Source organism: Larimichthys crocea, chromosome XII, assembly GCF_000972845.2.
Source record: "Larimichthys crocea isolate SSNF chromosome XII, L_crocea_2.0, whole genome shotgun sequence".
NCBI lineage: Eukaryota > Metazoa > Chordata > Actinopteri > Sciaenidae > Larimichthys > Larimichthys crocea.
Genome location: NC_040022.1, coordinates 18,680,381 through 18,701,340, shown reverse-complemented (window position 1 = coordinate 18,701,340; position 20,960 = coordinate 18,680,381). Strand labels below are relative to the sequence as shown.

Genomic DNA, 20,960 nt, shown 5'->3' with positions numbered 1-20,960 from the left:
CCATATTAGATCAACTGATACTGATTTTTTTTCTGTTACAAACCTTTGAAAACCTCTATAAGCAGTATAACAACATGCACATCATCCATTTTTTATACATTTTTGGAGTGCCCTTAGCATTTATTGCTGTGTCCTGGGACTCTTTTGTTTTGTTTTGTTTTTTGTTAGTTTTTTTTGACACATTTAACTCTAGGCCCTTGATATACTGTATATAGCTCTTGAAATCTAGACTCTTATTTATGTGAAGCACTTCTACCTTGACATTAATTTTGTTTTTCAAAGCCCCTAAATGTATGATATATGTTGTATGTCTGTTCTCACTCTATGTAACATAATGCTCCAGGTAAAGTGTGTTTACGGCAACAGGTCACATATCACCAAGTTTCTCCCTAAATTTGGTCAAACTGGATTATATTTTAATGAAATATAATTATTTTGTGGAGAAAATGTTTTCTAGTTTTCCCTCTATAGTCCTCTGCATCAACTCTTTGTGATTTACAGAGTTTGCTGGTGGACGGTAAAGTAAACTGCTGCCAACTATAGCTGCTGTTAGCTAATGTTAGCAGAGTTTCTTAGCCAGGCTGCCTGGATTGTGAGCTTGTATGAGTTTGTTTTGGATCCCCGAGAAGAGGATGTTTTCAGGCCTGGGGCATGGGGGAAATGCAGATAGGAGCCAGATTCCACTCACTACAAGACCACCACCTATCCCCACACCGTACCCTTTAGTTTTCAATAAACTGTTTAAACTGTTCTTAGTCTCTAGTTTTGTTTGCATTTTGGGTCCACTCACATTCAGCATAACAAACACAAAGTGTGCGTCAGTGATGAAGAAAATGCTTTTAGAGGTGACTTTTGTGAAACTGCTGAAATAAAATCTTAGGACAGATCTTACTGCATGTCCATGATGTCTCCTCTGTGACAGAAAGGCTCAAGAGTTGTTACACACAGTCTGCTGCTCTGAAATGTTCAGGAATATGTGATTATGACTGGGTAAATGCAGAGCACATTAGGATCCAGAAGATGGCAGTCAAAAACTGACGAAGTCTCAAAGACAAACCATATGATCGCATCATCCATCCATCCAATTTCTACAAACACTCTTTCTTGCTAAAGGGCGACTGTAACCACTGTAACCACTGTGCATAATCACATCATAATCATCAATATAGATCATGTAAATATATGATATAAACAGTGGCTCCTGTTCTGTTTTCGTTTTATAATCACAATTTTTTTTATCAGACTTTTCTTTCTTTTAACAGCAGTCTGATCTTTGGCCTGACTGTGTTTGGTGTTTCATAATGCTGACCTCTGATCACAGCAGACCGGGAAATCATTATGAAATCTGGACTCTAAACAAATGGATGACTGTTGTCTGTGTTAATCTGTGTTAACAAACATTAAACAAACACTTCAGAATGCTGCAACATTTGCTGGAATGCCACATACATGAAATAAATCAAATTAGAGTTTAAACTAAAGCCTTAGGGCATCAAACGGACAGTATCAGATCATGAAGGCAACTGTCATGAGGCTGACTTGGTAATCAGATCAACGTGTATGTGTTAACTATGCTACCTAGTTTATTTAGCTTGTAATCTAATATTACAATATGGAAATATCATAATTGTAAGATCCTAATTCATGACTACCATAAGTACTGTTTATGAGGTACTATCTCATAAATACTACTATGTCTTAACTATGACTTTCTGTCACACAATTTGCTCATAGTTTTAGAATACGTCATGCTATAAGGCATAAAAATGACCAATAGGCGGTGTTGATCTAATTTATTATTAGAAATGGTCAAAATGTTCTACTGTATATCTCACTTTTCTGAGTCTTGCTCCCTCTGTGTGTATTTGTAATGTATGTGTTTGTCAGGGTGTTGACTTCAGAGCAACAGCATAATGTCACAGTGAGAGTGTGTCACTCCACATCTCTTAACTTCGGGGGGAAATGCCCACAACAATCATTAACGGGTTTTGTTATGACCTGCGCTCTCCACTCTGCTCTGATTTTAATTCCTGACAAAATGTACCTGAGATATCTTGGATTTGTTCTTCTCGTTTGGTTTGCAGGAGCACTACACGGTGAGAACGTTAAATTCTATCGCCTATGCTTTTAATGTTTTTTTAAAAGCATTTCAGTATAGTGTTCTCTTACTGCTGTCTTTCTTATCATTGTTTCAGCGCAAAGTGCAGCTCAGCCTTGTCATGCCCCCCGACTGGATAATGGTTATTTTGTCCCTGAACAACATATGTATGCTCATGAATCTATGCTCACGTATGCCTGTGATAACAAACATAAACCAGTAATAGAGAATTGGTGGGCAAAAATTACATGTCAAAATGGCAACTGGTCCCACAAGCCACAATGTATAGGTAAGTGTTTCATAATATATCCACTGGCTTGTTTGAATGCTGAAAATGTTTGTTACCTTTTGTTATTTTGTTTTGTTTTTTCTCCCAGACGAAAAAGCCTGCTTTGCTCCAACTATCCCCAATGCAAATTACACTAAAAACCAAGATGGTTGGTATGAGGAAGGATACAAAATAAGGATAACATGTGACACAGGATATGAACCCAAGAACAATGATGCTACAGCCATATGTACAAATGGAACATGGTCCTCTGTGCCAGTCTGTGAGAGTAAGTCTGTCAGATGTTCAATATCAGTAAGCTGTAAAACTGTTAACAGTGTTTGCAGTGTAAGTCTTGGATGTGAATTCTCACTAGCTCAACAAGTAAGCCAACCAATTACTACCTGAGCAGCTTTACATAACAAATGTGCTTATTTTTACAGAGAGTATCTTTGCATGTGGTGAGCCCCCTCAATTTCCCCATGCTGTCATCATTCATCATTATCAGGAGGTGTTTGCTGTAGATTCAGAAGTGCAATATGAATGTGAAGATGGGTATACTGTAGAGGGAGCAGAAAACAAAAAATCAATCTTATGCATATCTGGAGTCTGGACTGAAGGCCCAACGTGCAGTAAGTGGACAATGTGCTAAGATATATAATAAAAAATACTTTTGATTGATTGTTAGAGAGACAGTTATCTAATCACTGAACCCCCCTGATCAGCAATTGCCCAACCATAGCTTAGAAACCATGACTGTATGTATATATCTCTGTTACAATACATCTCTGTTCTGTGTATATATATATATTTATCTGTTTTCTCTCTATATGAACTTTTGTCTGTTCCTTATATAAACCGTCATCTGCTCTCTATCTTTATCTGTTCTCTTAGGCAGGGAGACAGAAGCAGGTACTGGATCCACAGTGGAAGGAACAGGTGGGAGACACACAAATGAGTATCCATTTATCTCTCCAGTCCAGTCCCTCTATAGAATATGAACTCTATGTATATCTAATGAGTTTCCTCTCTTCCTGTCAGACAGAGAAACCAGACCAAGTACTAGAGGTACATCTGACAGTGGGACACCATCTACAGGTGGAGGTGAGTTACTGAAAAAAAAAAGAGTGGGGAAATTTCTAGACATGGTATGACAGAGGATAAAAAACAATGAAAGAAACCAATGATCATCTGAAAGCGATCTGTTCTGTATACATAAGTTTATGTACTATATGTCTTCAGGATCGTCTACCAGCTCTTTCTTGAATGGGAGAGACAGTACACCTCTTATGACAACAGGTAAATCATTCAGATTCACTGCTGCTTTTACATCATGTATCATGTATTAAACATGGTTTATGTATTTTGTTGAAATAACCTCAAATATTTCTTCAACTGCTGACCAGCCAATGTACTAAAGAAGCTGAATTTATACTCACTGGTCTTTCAAAAGGAATCTGTATCAGTTTCTCACTGAGTGGTGGGAACAACTTGGGTCAAAGCATCAGCAGTGGTACCTCTGGCTTGAAAGTCCACACCAACAAATATAATGAGCAATGTTTGTTGGTGGGAAGCCGTTGAGGGATGATGTCTTTATCAGTGCACTAATGACACTGACTGTATGGGAGAGGGTGGGATGTGGTAAGGACAGTGTATATTTTCTGTGAGTTACATCCTCCATGTGAAGCTCATCGCTGGCAGGTGAAAAGAAGATGGTGACGTCATGTGGTGTCACAAATAACCTTTTTGTTTGTTTATTTGTTTCAGTCAATAACTGTGGAGCATACCCAGTCGTTCCAAACAGTGTTGCTGTCAAAGAAAGTGAATATATTTTGAAATATCAGTGTAATAACTATTACAAACACGATGGTCCAGAAACTGTGATGTGTCACAGTGATGGTAGCTGGTCAGAACTACCTGTCTGCAAAGGTATAAACAAGTCAATATCACCATTTATCATCCCAAAGGTCTATCAGAGATGTTGCCCAAATAATTAATAATACTGATGTTTGTTTTTTGACTGTTCATTTTTTGCAGAGGCATTCTGTACCCTGAATCCTGGTCGATATGTACGGAGTTATGTTAAACTGTCTGCAGTTGAGTATATTCCGGAAGGCGAGACTAAGCAATTTCCATGTATTGGTTATCATTATCACACCAGTATTGCTCGGTGCACTCAAGGAAGAATAACTTTAAGTTATTGTAAGTATATCAGTAAGCTGTTTACATTTAAATTCACCACAATGGTTTTAGTTTGAGCCTTTTTATTGTGAGCTAACATATGAGAATGTTACAACTCCAGGATCTGATTCACTGTCAGCAGTGACAAATCATTTTGTTATAACTTTGGTTTAGCAACCTGCTACTCATTCCACTACTTCAGATCCAACAGCACCAACAGAATCTCACCTTTATCCCTGCATCCAGAGAGAGGCCAAAGTCTGCCCTTTCATTAAAGACCATCACATCACTCTTTCAGACACCATCCAACCTCAAACATGTCCACCTGGACAGTCGCTCTCTAGCAGTGTGCTCTCGATGACAGGAACATTGTTCTTCATAGAAACAGACGTAAAGCCAGACTATCCATATCTACTACTCCAGCTAGCTTCTCAATTCCTCCCATTGCTGGCCCTCCCGCCTTTCATGTCCCCAGTTTGCACCATTTCAGCCACCTGACTCTCACATTGTTTCACCACACTAGGTCCAGTTGCCCCACAATCACACAAAGCAAGGTTTATGATGTGAAGTGAAATAGACATAGTCAGCATGGAGAAATCTTGTTGCAGAATTTGTTGACAGTAGTAAAACTATCGAATAACACCAGTCTTAACCTTTAAGAACAAAACAGACAGGGGGTGTAGTCATGCAATAAGATTGCAAAAATAAATATACAAATTGAAATATTCACTGCTGTTAATGCTTTCTTTTTAGGTTGTACATGGGACGACCGTATTTATGTAAGTGTTATTCTTTGATTCAGAATTACATTATTGTTAAATAGTTTTGTTTCATTAATGTTAGAAAAGACTTTATTTTAACTTTGTTTTATTCAGCAGTTTTATATGAATGAATTAACTGTTAATATTATTATTACGTGCTGTCTGTGTTGTAACTAGAGAGGTTGCGGCGACTTCACAGCAGAGTATCTCGGGTATAACTGACAACAACAGCCAAGTTTGTATTTAACTTTTTTCAAACCAATTTTGTTCATTTTGATTGAAATACATGAACACAACATTGGAGCTGATTGTTCTTTGACTGTCAACTTGTATCTTTATGTTTAGAACTATGAATGCACCAATAACATGATCAGTACTTCAGTCAATTTTTTTTGTAGATACCTAACTGTCATTTATGTGGAAGCGCAATTTATGATGGTTCATTGACTAAATCAGAGTTGTACTAATTTAATTTAATCATGTCAGATCAATAGTAAAACCAATTTGATCCAATCCACAATCCATCTGATAGTTGTGGAGACATTTCTGCGCGGACAGACTGACCAGTCAACACTGTCAGCCCTAAAGCCATAAGGATCATGACAGGAATTTATGCAACCTTTAACAGGTGTAACGTTTTTCTTGTTCAGTTAAGACATAATTCCTCTTAAGCTGCATATTAGCATGTTTAGGACATGGTGCACAATATATAAAAGTCTGTATCTGATGTGTTTTTCTACACAAAGTTTTAGTCATTTCTGATTTAGTTTCTTTGAATACTGCACAGTAAGAATATTAAATAGTTTCACATATAACCATTTGAATTTGTTAACAACAACAAATACAGTCCCTGGACTGTACATGAGATGATGACTCAATGACTTCACCAAAACTGAGTTTTTGCTCTTCATAACATAGTAACCTGTCATTTTAGACATCATCAGATTGAAACATGTAACATTCTTGTTACTTGAATCTGCTTGACAGACTTCATTTATGAGACTGCACTGTCGATTTTTAAATATTTGAATATTAGCTCCTGTAAACAGACGGCCAGTTCAGTTAGCTGAGTTGTCCAGTTGCCCTACAAAGTGAAATTTATGACAAGTAAAATACCTCAAAACACCAATAGAAATCAGCATTGACAAACCTCGTTGTGGAATTTGTTGACACTAGTAAAAATATAGAATAACACCAGTCACAAACTGAAATATTCACTGCTGTTAATGGTTTCTTTTTAGCTTGTGGATGAAATGAACATGACCAGGTAAGGTTATTCTTTGATTTACTATTCAAAGAATTACTGTTAAATAGTTTTGTTTAGTTAATGTTGGAAAACACTTTATTTTGACTTTGTTTTATTCAGCAGTTTTCTATGAATGAATTAACTGTTAACACTACTACGTACTGTCTGTGTTGTAACCAGGGAGTTTGCAACTGGCTGCTGGACTAACAACAAAGGCCAAGTTTAGCATTACCTCCATCAGAAAACAACAACGCCCAAAACATGCAGTCACATTTTATTTGTTGTTTTAACCAGCTTCATGTCATTTTGATGGAAAACACATGAACACAACATTGGAGCCGATTATTCTTTGACAGTTAGTTTGAATCTTTATGATGAGAATAACATGATCAATGTTTTGAGGACATAAATAAAGTTTAGATGCACTACAGTATTCTGAATAAAATGTTGACCAAAAATCTTAACAAAAACCTTTGTGTTATTTTCTTTATAAATTGTGTAGAACAGTCCTTCCACTAAACATGGACAATCGGTAACTGATGAGTGTCTGATCACTATTTAAAGCTTGACCATCAAATTAGCATGTGACACTACATGCTACATAGGCCTGTAGAAGTGTGGAAGCACAATTTATGATGGTTCATTGACAAAATCACAACTGTGCTGATTCAATTTAATCATGACTGATCGATAGGAAAACACATCTACTGATACTTGGACAGCCATTTGAGCTGAATGCTAACGTGGACATGCTAACAACGTTAAGCAGGTGTACTGTTTACCATGTTAACCACATTGATTTAGCATCTTAGCATGCTATCATGTGTAAAATAGCACTAAACACAGAGTGCATTAAAAGGTTGATGAGAATGTTCAGCAGGTATTTAGTCATAAACAAAATAACTGCAGCAACATTTCCATCCTGATACAGCCGTGCTGCTAGTGTGGCTAACAAGAATCATTGGAGTGTTTCTGATTTGGTTTCCTGGAGTAGTACATGGTAAAAATATTGAATAGTTTCACATAGAACCAGTCGTGGGAGCAGTCAAACAGTCATTTTGAAGCGACTAAAACGTGTCAGATGAGTTCAGAAAAGGACATGACTAATTTTGAAACACTCTGAGCGAGATGAATTATTCTCTATCTCTCTGCTAGGGGTGCAGGGGTATGCTCAGGGTGACCTCAGTGTGTCATCGAGCCACCCTTTAGGACCACCCAAAAAAAAAAACCTGGACTGAAAACTGGTTGAAAAAATGTTTTAACATCTAACTCCACATTTCAGTCATATATCGTCTTTTCACAAGTTTTCAGCAACTATTTTCACCTGCACCTTAACAACAACAGATACAGTCACTGTAATGATACTGTAATGAGGTAATTCACTATGCAGGTTTGGTGTATATGTCACAAGTTCACCAGGAGAGACCTTTTTGTATTATTTTGACCGCCTCCTGCAGCGAATTGGCACACCTGCAATTACTAATCACCTTCCCAGAGACATAAAAAGGAGGGAGCAGAGCAGGACTAGGCCTGGGAGAAGCCAACAGACACAGCAGAGAAGGGAAAGGATGCCAGAGAAGTAAAGGATCAGCAAAAGACGCACTGGCTGAACTCCACCTTGTTCCCCCCTTACGTTCCTTCTTGGACAGAATCGCTGAAATGAAGGTGAAGTACAGACTGTCTGGCCAGCTTTGGGATCTCTTGTAAAGACTCTTTTTAAAGACTGTGCCCCCTTCATCACCCCCTTTTTTAACTTTTTTTTTTTGTTTCGTTTTTACCAAAACCTGCCTGTGAAAATAAACTGATTTTATTGAACTTATACTGACTCTGGCTGCTTGCTTGAACCAGAGAGTAAAAAACCTGTGACATATATAAACTATAATTAACCTCCAGTGACTTCACCAAAGCTGTATTTTTGCTCTGAACAACTTTGCAACACAAAACTGAACAAAACCACGTTTGTCCTATCTTTAGGTTACACAAGGTCACGTGTGGGCCTTAAGGTCCTCAGCAGTATTAGTTGTTTGGCTTTGACTGGGTGCCAGTCTATCCCAACACTGTGGTGGCCAGGGTCGAAGAGACCTATTGCTGCCTTCCTAGACATAATAGATAGCTTGCCGTTGACGTTCTAATCTGCGTAAACAGACATATGTGTCTCCAGACTAGAATGTGTTGACAATAATACCTCCAGGGGTAAAGACATTCTCTTTGACTAATTATGGCCGTATAGTATTTGTGGTGTTATCTTGGGGTTTAAAGTCTATCCACCAGCACGAGTTCGGCAGAATGTGAGACCGTCTCAGGCACTTCTGATGTACTGTCTCTAATTCTCCTTGATCAAGCGTCAATAAATAATACAGCATAAGATATCAGAGGCTCTTGAACACTTTCTGAACTCCTGACCTCACCATTTGCCTTTGACTTCAGCAGTTCCTCCACAGCAGTTAGGAACTTCGTTTAAAGAAGAGATTTATAAAAGGTAATGATCAGAATCTGGAGTACTCCAAACATTTTCTCTCTCTTGATAACAATAATTTTCAAGTCTAAAGTCGTTCCACGAAAAGGTTGTGTAAAGCTATTTAAGCTTTTGGCTCCAGAACATTATGATTGTGAAATGTTTACTTGACAAACTTTTCAGGGTAGGCCTTCAACAATTATTTACTGGGTCAGATCTGGACTAGGCTCTCAGATCTACTTTGTCGTTGGATGATTTAATTCCTGACAAAATGTTCATCAGATATCTTGGATTTGTTCTCCTGATTTGGTTTCCTGGAGGGCTCCATGGTAAGAATATTCAATTCTCTCACTTATAGCCATTTGAATTTGTTTAAAATTAAGATTCTTTTTATTATTCATTTTTAGCACAAGATGCAACACAGTCCTGTGTTGCTCCAAGTCTGGATGGCGGTTTCTTTTCCCCAAAGCAAGATACTTATTACCATGGGACGAAGCTGACCTACACCTGTGAAAACGGACATAAACCTACAGTGAAGGGTTGGTGGGCAAGCAGCACATGTCAAAATGGCAAATGGTCTCATGAACCACGATGCATAGGTAAGTGTTCCTTCAATACCTCGACAGTTTTACCTTTTTTTTTATTCATGGTTGCACCATCACTCAATGAATGAAAATGTCATTCTGTTGGTCAGTACACTACTTTGATCCAGACTATTCAACATATCACATGGACTGCAATGAAAGGACAAATTGTGATAAGTTTGGTCAACTGCCTTTGCATTGCTCATTTTTGTTTTAATTCTATATCCACAATCAAGGCAGCAAAGCACTTCCTTTAGCATCAAGTCTTTTCGATGTAATAACTAATTTGATATGATATCTATGCAAATCATGACATTTTAGAAATAGAAATCACCAAAAGGGGTGTTGTTTAGCTCAGTTGGTAGAGCATCCACCCCATGTACAAAGGCTCAGTGCCTGCCGCAGCAGCCCAGGGTTTGAATCCGATCTGTGGCCCTTTGCTGCATGTCATTCCCCATCTCTCTCTCTCTCCCCACATTTCCTGTCACTCTTCAGCTGTCTCTATACAATAAAGCTTGAAAAAGGCCCCCAATATATATATATATATAAAGAAATCACCAAAAAGGCCGTCACCACGGTAAGACTGTTGTTTTTTTCTTTTCTTTTAGACGAAAAAGCCTGCTTTGCTCCAACTATCCCCAACGCAAATTACACTAAAAACCAAGATGGTTGGTATGAGGAAGGATACAAAATAAGGATAACGTGTGACACAGGATATGAACCCAAGAACAATGATGCTACAGCCGTATGTACAAATGGAACATGGTCCTCTGTGCTAGTCTGTGAGAGTAAGTCTGTCAGATGTTCAATATCAGTAAGCTGGAAAACTAACAGTGACCAGAATAAAGTGTCTAAATATTAAACACCAACTACAGAAATCAAGTTGTTATTCCTCTAGACACCTTTTCTGGCTCTTATTAGTCATTTATTTTCTTATTTACAGAAAGTACCCTTGCATGTGGTGAGCCCCCTCAAATTCCCCATGCTCTCATCATTCATCAGGGTTATCAGGAGGTGTTTGCTGTAGATTCAGAAGTACAGTATAAATGTAAAGATGGATATACTATGGGAGAAGCAAAGAACAAAAAATCCATCATTTGCATTTCTGGAAACTGGACTCCAGGCCCAACGTGCAGTAAGTGGACAATGTGCTGAGATATATAATAAAAAATATTTTTGATTGATTGTTAGAGAGACAGTTATCTAATCACTGAACCCCCCTGATCAGCAATTGCCCAACCATAGCTTAGAAACCATAACTGTATGTATATATACATCTCTGTTCTGTGTATATATATCTTTATCTGTTTTCTCTCTATATGAACCTTTGTCTGTTCCTTATATAAACCGTCATCTATTCTCTATCTTTATCTGTTCTCTTAGGCAGAGGGACAGGAGCAGGTACAGTGGAAGGGACAGAAACTATCAAATAAGAACATTTTCAATTAACAAAATGCAAATATTTTTTTTGAGTTAATGTTTTAAAAACTCCTATTTGGAAATAAACGCCCTCTTCTTCTTTCCTTCAGTTTGAACAACAGTTAATAACCTTAACACCCTTCATACACACATCAGACTTTGCATCACTTTCATTCACAGCTGTGAAACAGCTCCAAACAATTCATCTTTTGTTCAGCGAATGTCTGGCTCTTTAGCAGCTTTGTCTTTAGTTTAGTTCACTTTAGACATTTAGGAATAAATGCGTAAAAACAACCCCTGAGTGTGATACTAACTGGTGTTTCCAATGTATCTTACAGGACCTTCCACCAACTCTGGATTGAATGACAGAAAACCATTATTCACTACAAGTAAATAAGTAGATTAATTTTTTCTGTTACATCACATATACCAGATAATAACTCATGATCTTTTTACTGGTTTATTTTGGAATTATCTATTTCAATCACTTTCACTTAATCTAACAACATCCTTACCAAAAACCTTATTGAGGGATTTGGGGATATATTGGGTCCATCAGTGAGACAGCTTGTAAAAGGCTGAAGAAACTGAAATCTTATGTGAAATTTTATAAATTAATATTAAATATTTGTTTCCAGAAACCTTGGATCTCACTTCTTTTTTTTTTTTGTGATCAAATTTTTATTTTCATTTTCATTAGGTCCAACAGAAATATTCCAGCGAATACATTATTATTAATATTATTAGGATAGATTCTCAAAGAAAGACAGTTGGCCCAAGACATAAGAACGTGTCATGGAAAGAACGCAGTGACAGTGATAATGACAATAAGAAACAATAACTTTTTTTTGTATTTCAGTTGACCAATGTGGAAGTCCCCCCAACGTTCTTCATGGTCTTGTCGTGGAAGAATCTCTGAGGTCTTTAACGTACAAGTGCAATAGCTATTATAAACTAATTGGTCCAGATACAGTGGTATGTTACAGTGATGGCACATGGTCAGAAGTACCCACATGTGCAGGTAAAACAAGTCAATTCTAAAGGTCTGTCAAAGAGGTTTGCTTGAAGAGTTAACAAACCATTTGTTGTTTGCTTTGTGCAGTTTGGTTCTGCTCTGTGAACACTGACGAAGATCCTAAATTAATTCCCAAGGGAGTTACATATATCAAATATGGTGAGACTGTGGAATTGGAATGCAAGGACGAGCATCGGTTTAAAAGTTTTTCTGTGGCCCGATGCACTGATGGAAGACTTACTGTTTCCAGATGTAAGTATCCGTATAAGCTCATTAGTGTGTGTGCTAACTATCCACAAGATCTATCTGCAGCAACAGATTATCACAATTTTCAGCTCAAGCCACAAAGTTTTAACAAACATTAGTATGGTCACTGTAGGCAAGCCAAGTAAAGTATTAGCCTTAACTCTATTTGTCAGACTATTCCTTCAAAAGAATACTCCATTGGTTTGGCACTCCTATAACAATCAAGTGAAGTTTAAAATCAGTGGAGTTTGCCTTTAAGCTGGCCGTTGATATTAGCCAAAGTAAAGAAAGAAGTGGTGAAGCTATTTATCATATCTACAAACTGATTCAGTATAAGCTTCAGCTCCATGCAATGATTTCAGTGGTACTGTACCATTCCTCCCCTGATAATGTTCAGTGAACAAATCAATACAAGAAAACATAATGAAATCAGCCTGCTCACATTTAGTAAATCAGACATTCACTGATGTGCCTCTATGTGATTGTTTTCAGGTTGTAACAGGTTTCAAATAAGAACGGTGAGTCTAACTCCTCAATCTACTTTTCAAAGAAACACACATAATGATGTTGTCCTCCATATTGATGTGTTTCACATGAAATACTATAAAATTTATATTTATGTTTATTAATCTGCATTTATAATTAACTTTAATTATATTTTACTCCAATGAGTTGTTTGTAAAACCTCTATCTTGTAACTAGAATATGTGCTAAGGCTGTATCACCAAGAGGAAGATGCTGCCTTCGGATTTGCTCCCCATCGACTGAAAACAAATGTCAGCTTGGAATGTTCTGGAAGAAGTTATGATTATACTGTCACACACAAATCATTTCTGGTTTTTCATATTGATTCATTAATGGCTGTATGATGTAGGAGCCTTGTCTGGAGTTGTCTGTATGATATATGATATTGAACTAATTGAAATTTTTACCTTAAAAGTTAAAGGATCATCAAAGTCATCGTGCATTATCCTCTGGAGACCATGAATGTCTTCCACTGCAATGTATCTACTACTTGTTGAGATATTTCAGTCTGACTTTGTCATCAATAAAGCTACACCTCTAGAAACATTAATAAACATTAATACATTTGCTAATAATGTATGATTTTATTTCCATAAAATAAATTATATTGATTGATACTAAATGATAAATTATCAACAGAAACATTCAATCACAAAATGTATTAAATTAACATGTCCACCCACAGATTGCATCTAGACACACAACTTAAATTTTATGATTGCTTCTTTTAAAAACAGATTTCTCAAATGTAAAGACAAACTGTGTGTAACAACACTAGGTGCTCAAAATTGCTGTCAAACTTTTACCTTGGTTTCTAATGTGTGTCCTCAAGTGTGTCGTAACTGTGGTTTACCTCATAATGCTGACCTCTGATCACAGCAGTCCGGGAAATCAAATTGAAGTCTGGACTCTAAACAAACTGGAGAAAACATTGTCTAATGAAATCAAATGAATCATCAATTGGACTTTTCTTAAACACATCAACAAAAGTGAACTAACTAGCGTAGTGTTTTGTAGAGCTTAAGATACTTTTGCAAAATGCCACATGTGGACACGAAACCCATTTGTACTTTTGTTTTTTTGTCTTTAGAGCAACAGCACGATTACAGTAATTCAGTGCAATGTTTACTATTTCTTAACTCCTTAGCTCTTTGGGGAAATGCTCTAGACCAGGGTTTTTATTTATTTATTTATTTTTAATGACAATTTAACCAAATCTAAGCAAATCAGGTGTGAACAAATCTAAAAACCAGTTGTTCCTTTCTTTCACATCTGAAGTCAGATAACACAGAACAAATTGTATGGAATATGCTAAACTTGCTTGAAGCTGATACAAATCTTACCCTCATGTTCATTCTAAACATGACTTATTATGAGTAATGCAAAGTCTGTTAACGTTTAAGTTTAAAACATATCACTCTTGCTCTTCTCTTTAACAAAATCATTCAGAAAGTAATATTTTGTATCACATCTACATATATACAACACCAGCAGTTATGTCCTTAAAGGTTCAAATGCTTTATGGCAACCAGAAAAGAAAAATCTTCCAGCCTTACAGTATCTGACAATCCTAGCAAGCCATAAATAATATATTGTAAAAATTAAGCTTCGGGCCGCATGAAATCTGATTTCATCAGGGCTGTGATACTGATACATGGTACTTTGGACATCCCTGCTCTAGACAATTATTAACTCGTCCACATTTGAACTGAGCTCCTAGCTCTGCTTTGTCGTGTTGATTTCATTCTTGACAAAATGTCTGTGAGGTGTCTCATATTCGTTGTCCCCCTTTGGTTTCCAGGACTGCTGCATGGTAAGAGCATTCAATTCTGTCACTTAGAGACATTGTAATTTGTTAAATATATGTTTAATATGCACTTTTGTGTATTATTGTATTTCAGCAGAAAGTGCAGCTCAGCCTTGTCATGCCCCCCGACTGGATAATGGTTATTTTGTCCCTGAACAACATATGTATGCTCATGAATCTATGCTCACGTATGCCTGTGATAACAAACATAAACCAGTAATAGAGAATTGGTGGGCAAAAATTACATGTCAAAATGGCAACTGGTCCCACAAGCCACAATGTATAGGTAAGTGTTTCATAAATATCGCTCCAGGATTGTCTGAAGGTTGTTTGAAACTTCACAGTGGTTATGAAAATTTGTGCAAGGTGCTCAGGGATAATGTAATTAATTATCTCAATTCATTAAAAAAAAAAAGGCCTACAAAAGGAAAATATATGTGTGTTATATTTTCTACAAACATATGAATCATTCAAGTACATTCACTATATTTTGACTCATGGTAAAATGCAAATTAAATGTGTTTCTGCACCTGTAACAGATGCTTTAAAGTTTAGATACTAAATGGCTTCCAAGAGCAACCACGTATGTAATGACCTGAAACTGAGCAGAATACATCACCCTTAAATTGAACTATTCACAAATTGAAACCTGTGATGAAGCTATTACTTGGCATCTCTTAAGTGTCAGTGTTCAAACATTCATTAAAGTCTGTAAAGTTTAAACTTTAAACTGCTCTGTTTTGTTTGTTTGTTTTTATTTTGTTTTGTTTTTTCTCCCAGACCAAAAAGCCTGCTTTGCTCCAACTATCCTCAATGCAAATTACACTAAAAACCAAGATGGTTGGTATGAGGAAGGATACAAAATAAGGATAACATGTGACACAGGATATGAATTCAAGAACAATGATGCTACAGCCGTATGTACAAATGGAACATGGTCCTCTGTGCCAGTCTGTGAGAGTAAGTCTGTCAGATACATCAGTAAGCTGTAAAACTAACAGCTGACACTAAGAATAAAGTGTCTAAATCTTAAACCCATGCCACCAACTACAGCAATCAATCAAGCAATCAATTACCCACCTGGACACCTTTTCTTGTTCCTATTAACAATTCATTTTCTTATTTACAGAAAGTACCCTTGCATGTGGTGAGCCCCCTCAAATCCCCCATGCCGTCATCATTCAGGGCTATCAGGAGGTGTTTGCTGTAGATTCAGAAGTACAGTATAAATGTAAAGATGGATATACTATGGGAGAAGCAAAGAACAAAAAATCCATCATTTGCATTTCTGGAAACTGGACTGAAGGCCCAACGTGCAGTAAGTGGACAGTATGCTAAGCTATGCAGTGAGAGAAATACTTTTCATGAATTGGTATTAAACAACATTTTTATATCAACAGTGGATCACTTGAAAGAATGTTGCCAGAGAACATAATTCTGATAACAATGTCCAACAAGTTTCACTACAAAGGTTATTTGGTGGAAAATCAAGAAATTAGAAGTCATTTCTAGAAGACTTTGAAACACTGATGAATTCTGTTATTCTTAAAGCTGCTATTGTCATTATTTCTATATCAACAAGATAGAAATTAACTCTGTAAATGAATATATGTATTAGTGAAAACTCACACACAATGCCAATTAATTTTTATTGTTTTATGGCCGGCTACTAAAAGATGGCCTCTGGAGTTTTCTTACAAACAATGTTTATGTTTACATTCAGTGTTACTCACCCAAATATAAATATGTGCATCACTGAAACATTTGTAAATCCTATTCCTAAAAAGATTTTAAATATGTTTAGTATATTATATTTAAAATATTGTTTACATCCGTGTTTGCTTGCTTTAAAATGCTTTAAATTGCTTCATGATGCTCCTAGTGGGAGGTACCTTTACCTGCTTTAATTCACTTTCACTGTCACAGAATTTTTTTCGACTGCAGCAGTTTTCAGAGAAAAGACTCTGCTGAGCCAGACTATGTGTTCTGCTTAGCTGCAGAGAGACAATAGCAACTAGTTGGTGAGCATAATGGAGCATTTAGCAGCTAAAGAGTCAGATATTTCCCTCAAGAGTTGGTAGAGACCAAAAGCAAGAGCTTTATGGAGACAAAATATTGTGCAGTCGTGGTCAATGAATAAGGTTGATGAATTGCACTTAAATGCAAAGACCAGCTGACATCATGTCAGTGATTCTCTGTTTAACACAGATTAGAGTGTTGATGAGGATAAGGCTAGAGATCACTTTGTCATGCTGATTGAGTTAGAATAACAGACTGCAAGCTTTAGTAAGATTGCACCTAAATCGACTATTTATCGGATCAATAAGAACTTCAAGTAGAGAGGTTCAGTTGTTGTGAAGAAGGCTTCAGGGCACCCAAGGAAGTCCAGCAAGTGCCAGATTGACCACAAGTTTCCAGTACTTTGAGATCAATCCTCAAGAGGCAAGTGGACAAACAAAACCCCAGAAATTCTGACAAATTCCAAGCGTTGATTATGCAAGAATGGATCAGTAAGGATGTGGCCCAGAAGTTAATTTACAGCATGCAAGGGTAAAATGCCAGGGTGAACTGCAATGGTCTTGCAGAGTCAACACTGCAAATATTGACTTTTTGCTGAACTTGCTTAACATTGACTTAAACTTAATGTTATTGCCAGTAAAAGCCTTATGATCACTTATGAAATGCTTGTATTTTTACTTCAGTGTATCATACTATCATCTGAGAAAAATATGTTAAAAACACTCAAGTAGCAAACATGGGAAAAACCATTACTTGTGTCATTTTTAAAACTTTTGACCATGGCTGCACTTAATATCTCTCAGGTGGAAAACAACTCCAAATGTTAATGTTACTCTACGGATGTCTCAATAAGTAACTATTTGTTAACAATTTTACAATATGAACTGTAGGAAGTTTATACCTTGCTCTGCTGCCGCTGGTTTAAGTGATTTACAATATAGAGATATGTATATGAATGAAGAACTTATTTAAAGGTACAATATGTAAGATATTTACTGTAATAAATCATAATGATCATGCTATATCAGAAAATAAGGAAACATACTCAACAAAATGACTAGCTTCTTGACAATACTAAAGTCACTGTGTTTCTTCTTTTGAAATTTGCCTTCACAGACCAGACGGTCTGTTTACGTTTTGTTCAGTGTTATCCAGTCTGCCCATGTTGACGCTCTAGTTTGCCAGATATGACACACACTACAGCTATGGAGGCAAGCATATGAACTAGATGATTACAATAAAATCAAAATAAACCACGCTGTGCTTGTTTTGTACTCGTGGCTCAATGTCTTCAATCTGGCAACCTGCGTGAGTCTGCAGTCTGTTTGTTTTTATAGTAAACTTTTGTTTGGTCAGTGCACATTTTCTCTTAAGTTATTACTCATATACATACGCCAATTCATAAGATGTCATAGGTCTATACATTTTATTGGGTACTATACGGGTATTGGGTATTTCGAGTTGAGTACTTGAGTACTTTTGCACTGCTCTTTTTCTATATATTTGTTTCAAATAGTTTTTCTGTTGTATTATTATGTATTTTTATTCTTAACCACCATAAATTTCATGTTTGGTTCTATGTCTATGCTAATCATGTTCTTGTGCTGCTAGAACACCTAAGTACCTCTAAATACTACCCTAACTCTTGATATCTACAGTATCATCCAAGTCAAATTATTAAGTGATCAATGAGAAAACATAAAAAAACAGTCGCAACATGATCAAATGTTCTGTAGACCTTTATTCTCAGACATAATAAACTCACTCATCTGTGCAACATTCACAATAGACCAAATATTTTTTTGTCCATTATTTCGTCTGAAGATGGGGATGCAGATGGACTTGCAGGTTGCAGGGAGACGAAGGATGAATCCTGACTCGGATTGAACTGGGTAGCAGCTGAGGTGGAAGCGTTGATATGCAAGAATGGATCAGTAAGGATGTGGCCCAGAAGTTAATTTACAGCAGCAAGGGTAAAACCAGGGTGAACTGCAATGGTCTGCAGAGTCAACACTGCAAATATTGACTTTTGCTGAACTTGCTTAACATTGACTTAAACTTAAGTTATTGCCAGTAAAAGCCTTATGATCACTTATGAAATGCTTGTATTTTTTACTTCAGTGTATCATACTATCATCGAGAAAAATATGTTAAAAACACTCAAGTAGCAAACTGGGAAAAAAATTACTTGTGTCATTTTTAAAACTTTTGACCATGGCTGCACTTCACTATATCTCTCAGGTGGAAAACAACTCCAAATGTTATGTTACTCTACGGATGTCTCAATAAGTAACTATTTGTTAACAATTTACAATATGAACTGTAGGAAGTTTATACCTTGCTCTGCTGCCGCTGGTTTAAGTGATTTACAATAGAGATATGTAATGAATGAAGAACTTATTTAAAGGTACAATATGTAAGATATACTGTAATAAATCATAATGATCATGCTATATCAGAAAATAAGGAAACATACTCAACAAAATGACAGCTTCTTGACAATACTAAAGTCACTGTGTTTCTTCTTTGAAATTTGCCTTCACAGACCAGACGGTCTTGTTTACGTTTTGTTCAGTGTTATCCAGTCTGCCCATGTTGACGCTCTAGTTGCCAGATATGACACACCTAACAGCTATGGAGGCAAGCATATGAACTAGATGATTACAATAAAATCAAAATAAACCACGCTGTGCTTGTTTGTGTACTCGTGGCTCAATGTCTTCAACTGGCAACCTGCGTGAGTCTGTCTGCAGTCTGTTTGTTTTATAGTAAACTTTTGTTTGGTCATGCACATTTTCTCTTAAGTATGACTCATAATAATATAAAAGGTCATATATATATATGATATATATATATATATATAATAGATATATATATATATATATATTATATAATATATGTTCATCAATGATTAATCATTAATCAAAATCAGTTAAATGTAAACGCTAGTGCTCTTTATTCAGAAAACCCTCATGTCACATCTACATTTCAGGATCTGGTTATTATAGACACAGATTAAATGTTAATATAAATATTCAATATTTATTCATCACAGTAACAGTGTTACACACATTAGTAGCTGGTAAACACTCAGCAATGAAAAATACATACGTTGGTTTGGTGCTTACATAAGGAGTAAACATTTATAATCATCACTTTAAAAGTTACATACGTTGTTTTTGGTGCCTGTTTGTTTCCCAGATATATTAGTGTGTGTGTGTGAATGGGTGTATAAGAGACATTAACTTAAAGCACTTTGCAGAAAGGCACTTTTATGAAGTTCAGTCCATTTCCTTGTATTAGTTTACGGGCAGATCTGCCACATCCAATATGGCGGACGCGTTAACGTAACGCAGCAACGGACCAACCTGCTCAGTGAGGCGTCTGAAAATCATTTTCATCTGAAAATGAAAATGACCCTCTCCACCTCCCCACCCCCCAAAAAAGGGCATCACCTCCGGGCCTGACAGTGGAGGTGCGTGACAGTGGAGGTGCGTGACAGTGGAGGTCTGCAGCCAGGTGCCTCTCGTCTGGGGAGGAGGCGGCGGGGCGAGATTACTCTCCAGAGTTTGAGCTGCGGTGGCAAATCCCAACCGCAAGGTGTCAGTGTTACGAGTAAAGTCACATATCTTTCCTTTAAAATGTCAGCGTTATTGATGCAGAATTTAATTTCTGCTAGCAAGGAAAAACATTACTATCTTTAAATTTGAGAAAGCATGATGGAAAAAATGTATGCATAAAATCAACCCCTGAGTGTGATACTAACTGCTGTTTCCACTGTATTTTACAGGACCTTCCACCAACTCTGGATTGAATGACAGAAAACCACCATTCGCTACAAGTAAATAAGTAGATTCATTTCTTCTGTTTCTTCTTTCCTTCAGTTTGAACAACAGTTAACAACCTTAACAACCTTCATACACACATCAGACTTTGCGTCACTTTCATTCACAGCTGTGAAACAGCTCCAAACAATACATCTTTCATTCAGCGAATGTCTGGTTCTTTAGCAGCTTTGTCTTTTGTTTAGTTCAGTTTAGACATTTAGGAAGAAATGCGTAAAAACAACCCCTGAGTGTGATACTAACTGGTGATTCCACTGTATCTTACAGGACCTTCCACCAACTCCGGATTGAATGACAGTAAACCATCATTCACTACAAGTAAATAAGTAGATTAATTTCTTCTGTTACATCACAGATACCAGATAATAACCCATGACCTTTTTACTGGTAAAAACTAAATGAAATCAAATTAAAACTAAATCAAAATTTCATTCACTTCTGAATCTCAAACAACAGCCTTACCAAAAACCTTACTGAGGGATTTGGGGATA

At 36.7% G+C, this 20,960-nt stretch overlaps 2 protein-coding genes across 9 annotated transcripts in view; both read left to right on the top strand.

Annotated features, from left to right (window-relative positions):
* Positions 1-1,498: 1,498 nt before the first annotated feature.
* LOC104921268 (complement factor H-related protein 1) lies at positions 1,499-13,039 on the top strand. 3 transcript variants are annotated; one of them, XM_010733752.3, is made up of 14 exons: positions 1,499-1,542; positions 1,888-2,096; positions 2,196-2,387; positions 2,476-2,655; positions 2,810-2,998; positions 3,261-3,305; positions 3,408-3,470; positions 3,609-3,665; positions 4,134-4,295; positions 4,404-4,568; positions 5,301-5,326; positions 5,486-5,543; positions 6,550-6,575; positions 6,735-7,024. In XM_010733752.3, exons 1-12 carry the CDS (start codon positions 1,514-1,516, stop codon positions 5,528-5,530), a joined length of 1,362 nt encoding a protein of 453 aa, XP_010732054.3. In that variant the 5' UTR covers positions 1,499-1,513; the 3' UTR covers positions 5,531-5,543; positions 6,550-6,575; positions 6,735-7,024. The 3 variants fall into 3 exon arrangements, with proteins under 3 accessions (XP_010732054.3, XP_027140918.1, XP_019128875.2); XM_027285117.1 differs by lacking the exon at positions 5,486-5,543 and having other exon boundaries at positions 6,735-7,018; XM_019273330.2 differs by lacking the exons at positions 3,261-3,305; positions 3,408-3,470; positions 3,609-3,665; ... (4 more) ...; positions 6,550-6,575; positions 6,735-7,024 and adding exons at positions 11,351-11,401; positions 11,872-12,033; positions 12,115-12,279; positions 12,766-12,791; positions 12,976-13,039.
* Positions 9,216-20,960, top strand: part of LOC104921270 (complement factor H-like) — a 14,484-nt gene continuing 2,739 nt past the window's right edge. For 2 of the 6 annotated variants that reach the window (XM_019273334.2, XM_027285119.1), the window contains exons 1-5: positions 14,500-14,611; positions 14,700-14,891; positions 15,386-15,565; positions 15,735-15,923; positions 20,415-20,465. In XM_019273334.2, coding sequence (XP_019128879.2) covers positions 14,554-14,611; positions 14,700-14,891; positions 15,386-15,565; positions 15,735-15,923; positions 20,415-20,465 — 670 coding nt within the window. In that variant the 5' untranslated portion in view covers positions 14,500-14,553. Of the gene's footprint in view, positions 9,339-9,416; positions 9,609-10,201; positions 10,382-10,536; positions 10,729-14,499; positions 14,612-14,699; positions 14,892-15,385; positions 15,566-15,734; positions 15,924-20,414; positions 20,466-20,736; positions 20,788-20,960 lie in introns of those variants that run through there. The other 4 variants (XM_019273331.2, XM_019273332.2, XM_027285118.1 and 1 more) reach the window with 4 other exon arrangements.

Bases quoted from the DNA above. Each gene is read 5' to 3' on its own strand.
- LOC104921268 (XM_027285117.1), top strand. From the start codon at position 1,514: ATGAAGGCAACTGTCATGAGGCTGACTTG. The intron at 3,666-4,133 runs GTAAATCATTCA...TATTTGTTTCAG, and splicing joins TACACCTCTTATGACAACAG to TCAATAACTGTGGAGCATAC. The intron at 6,576-6,734 runs GTAAGGTTATTC...TGTTGTAACCAG, and splicing joins GATGAAATGAACATGACCAG to GGAGTTTGCAACTGGCTGCT.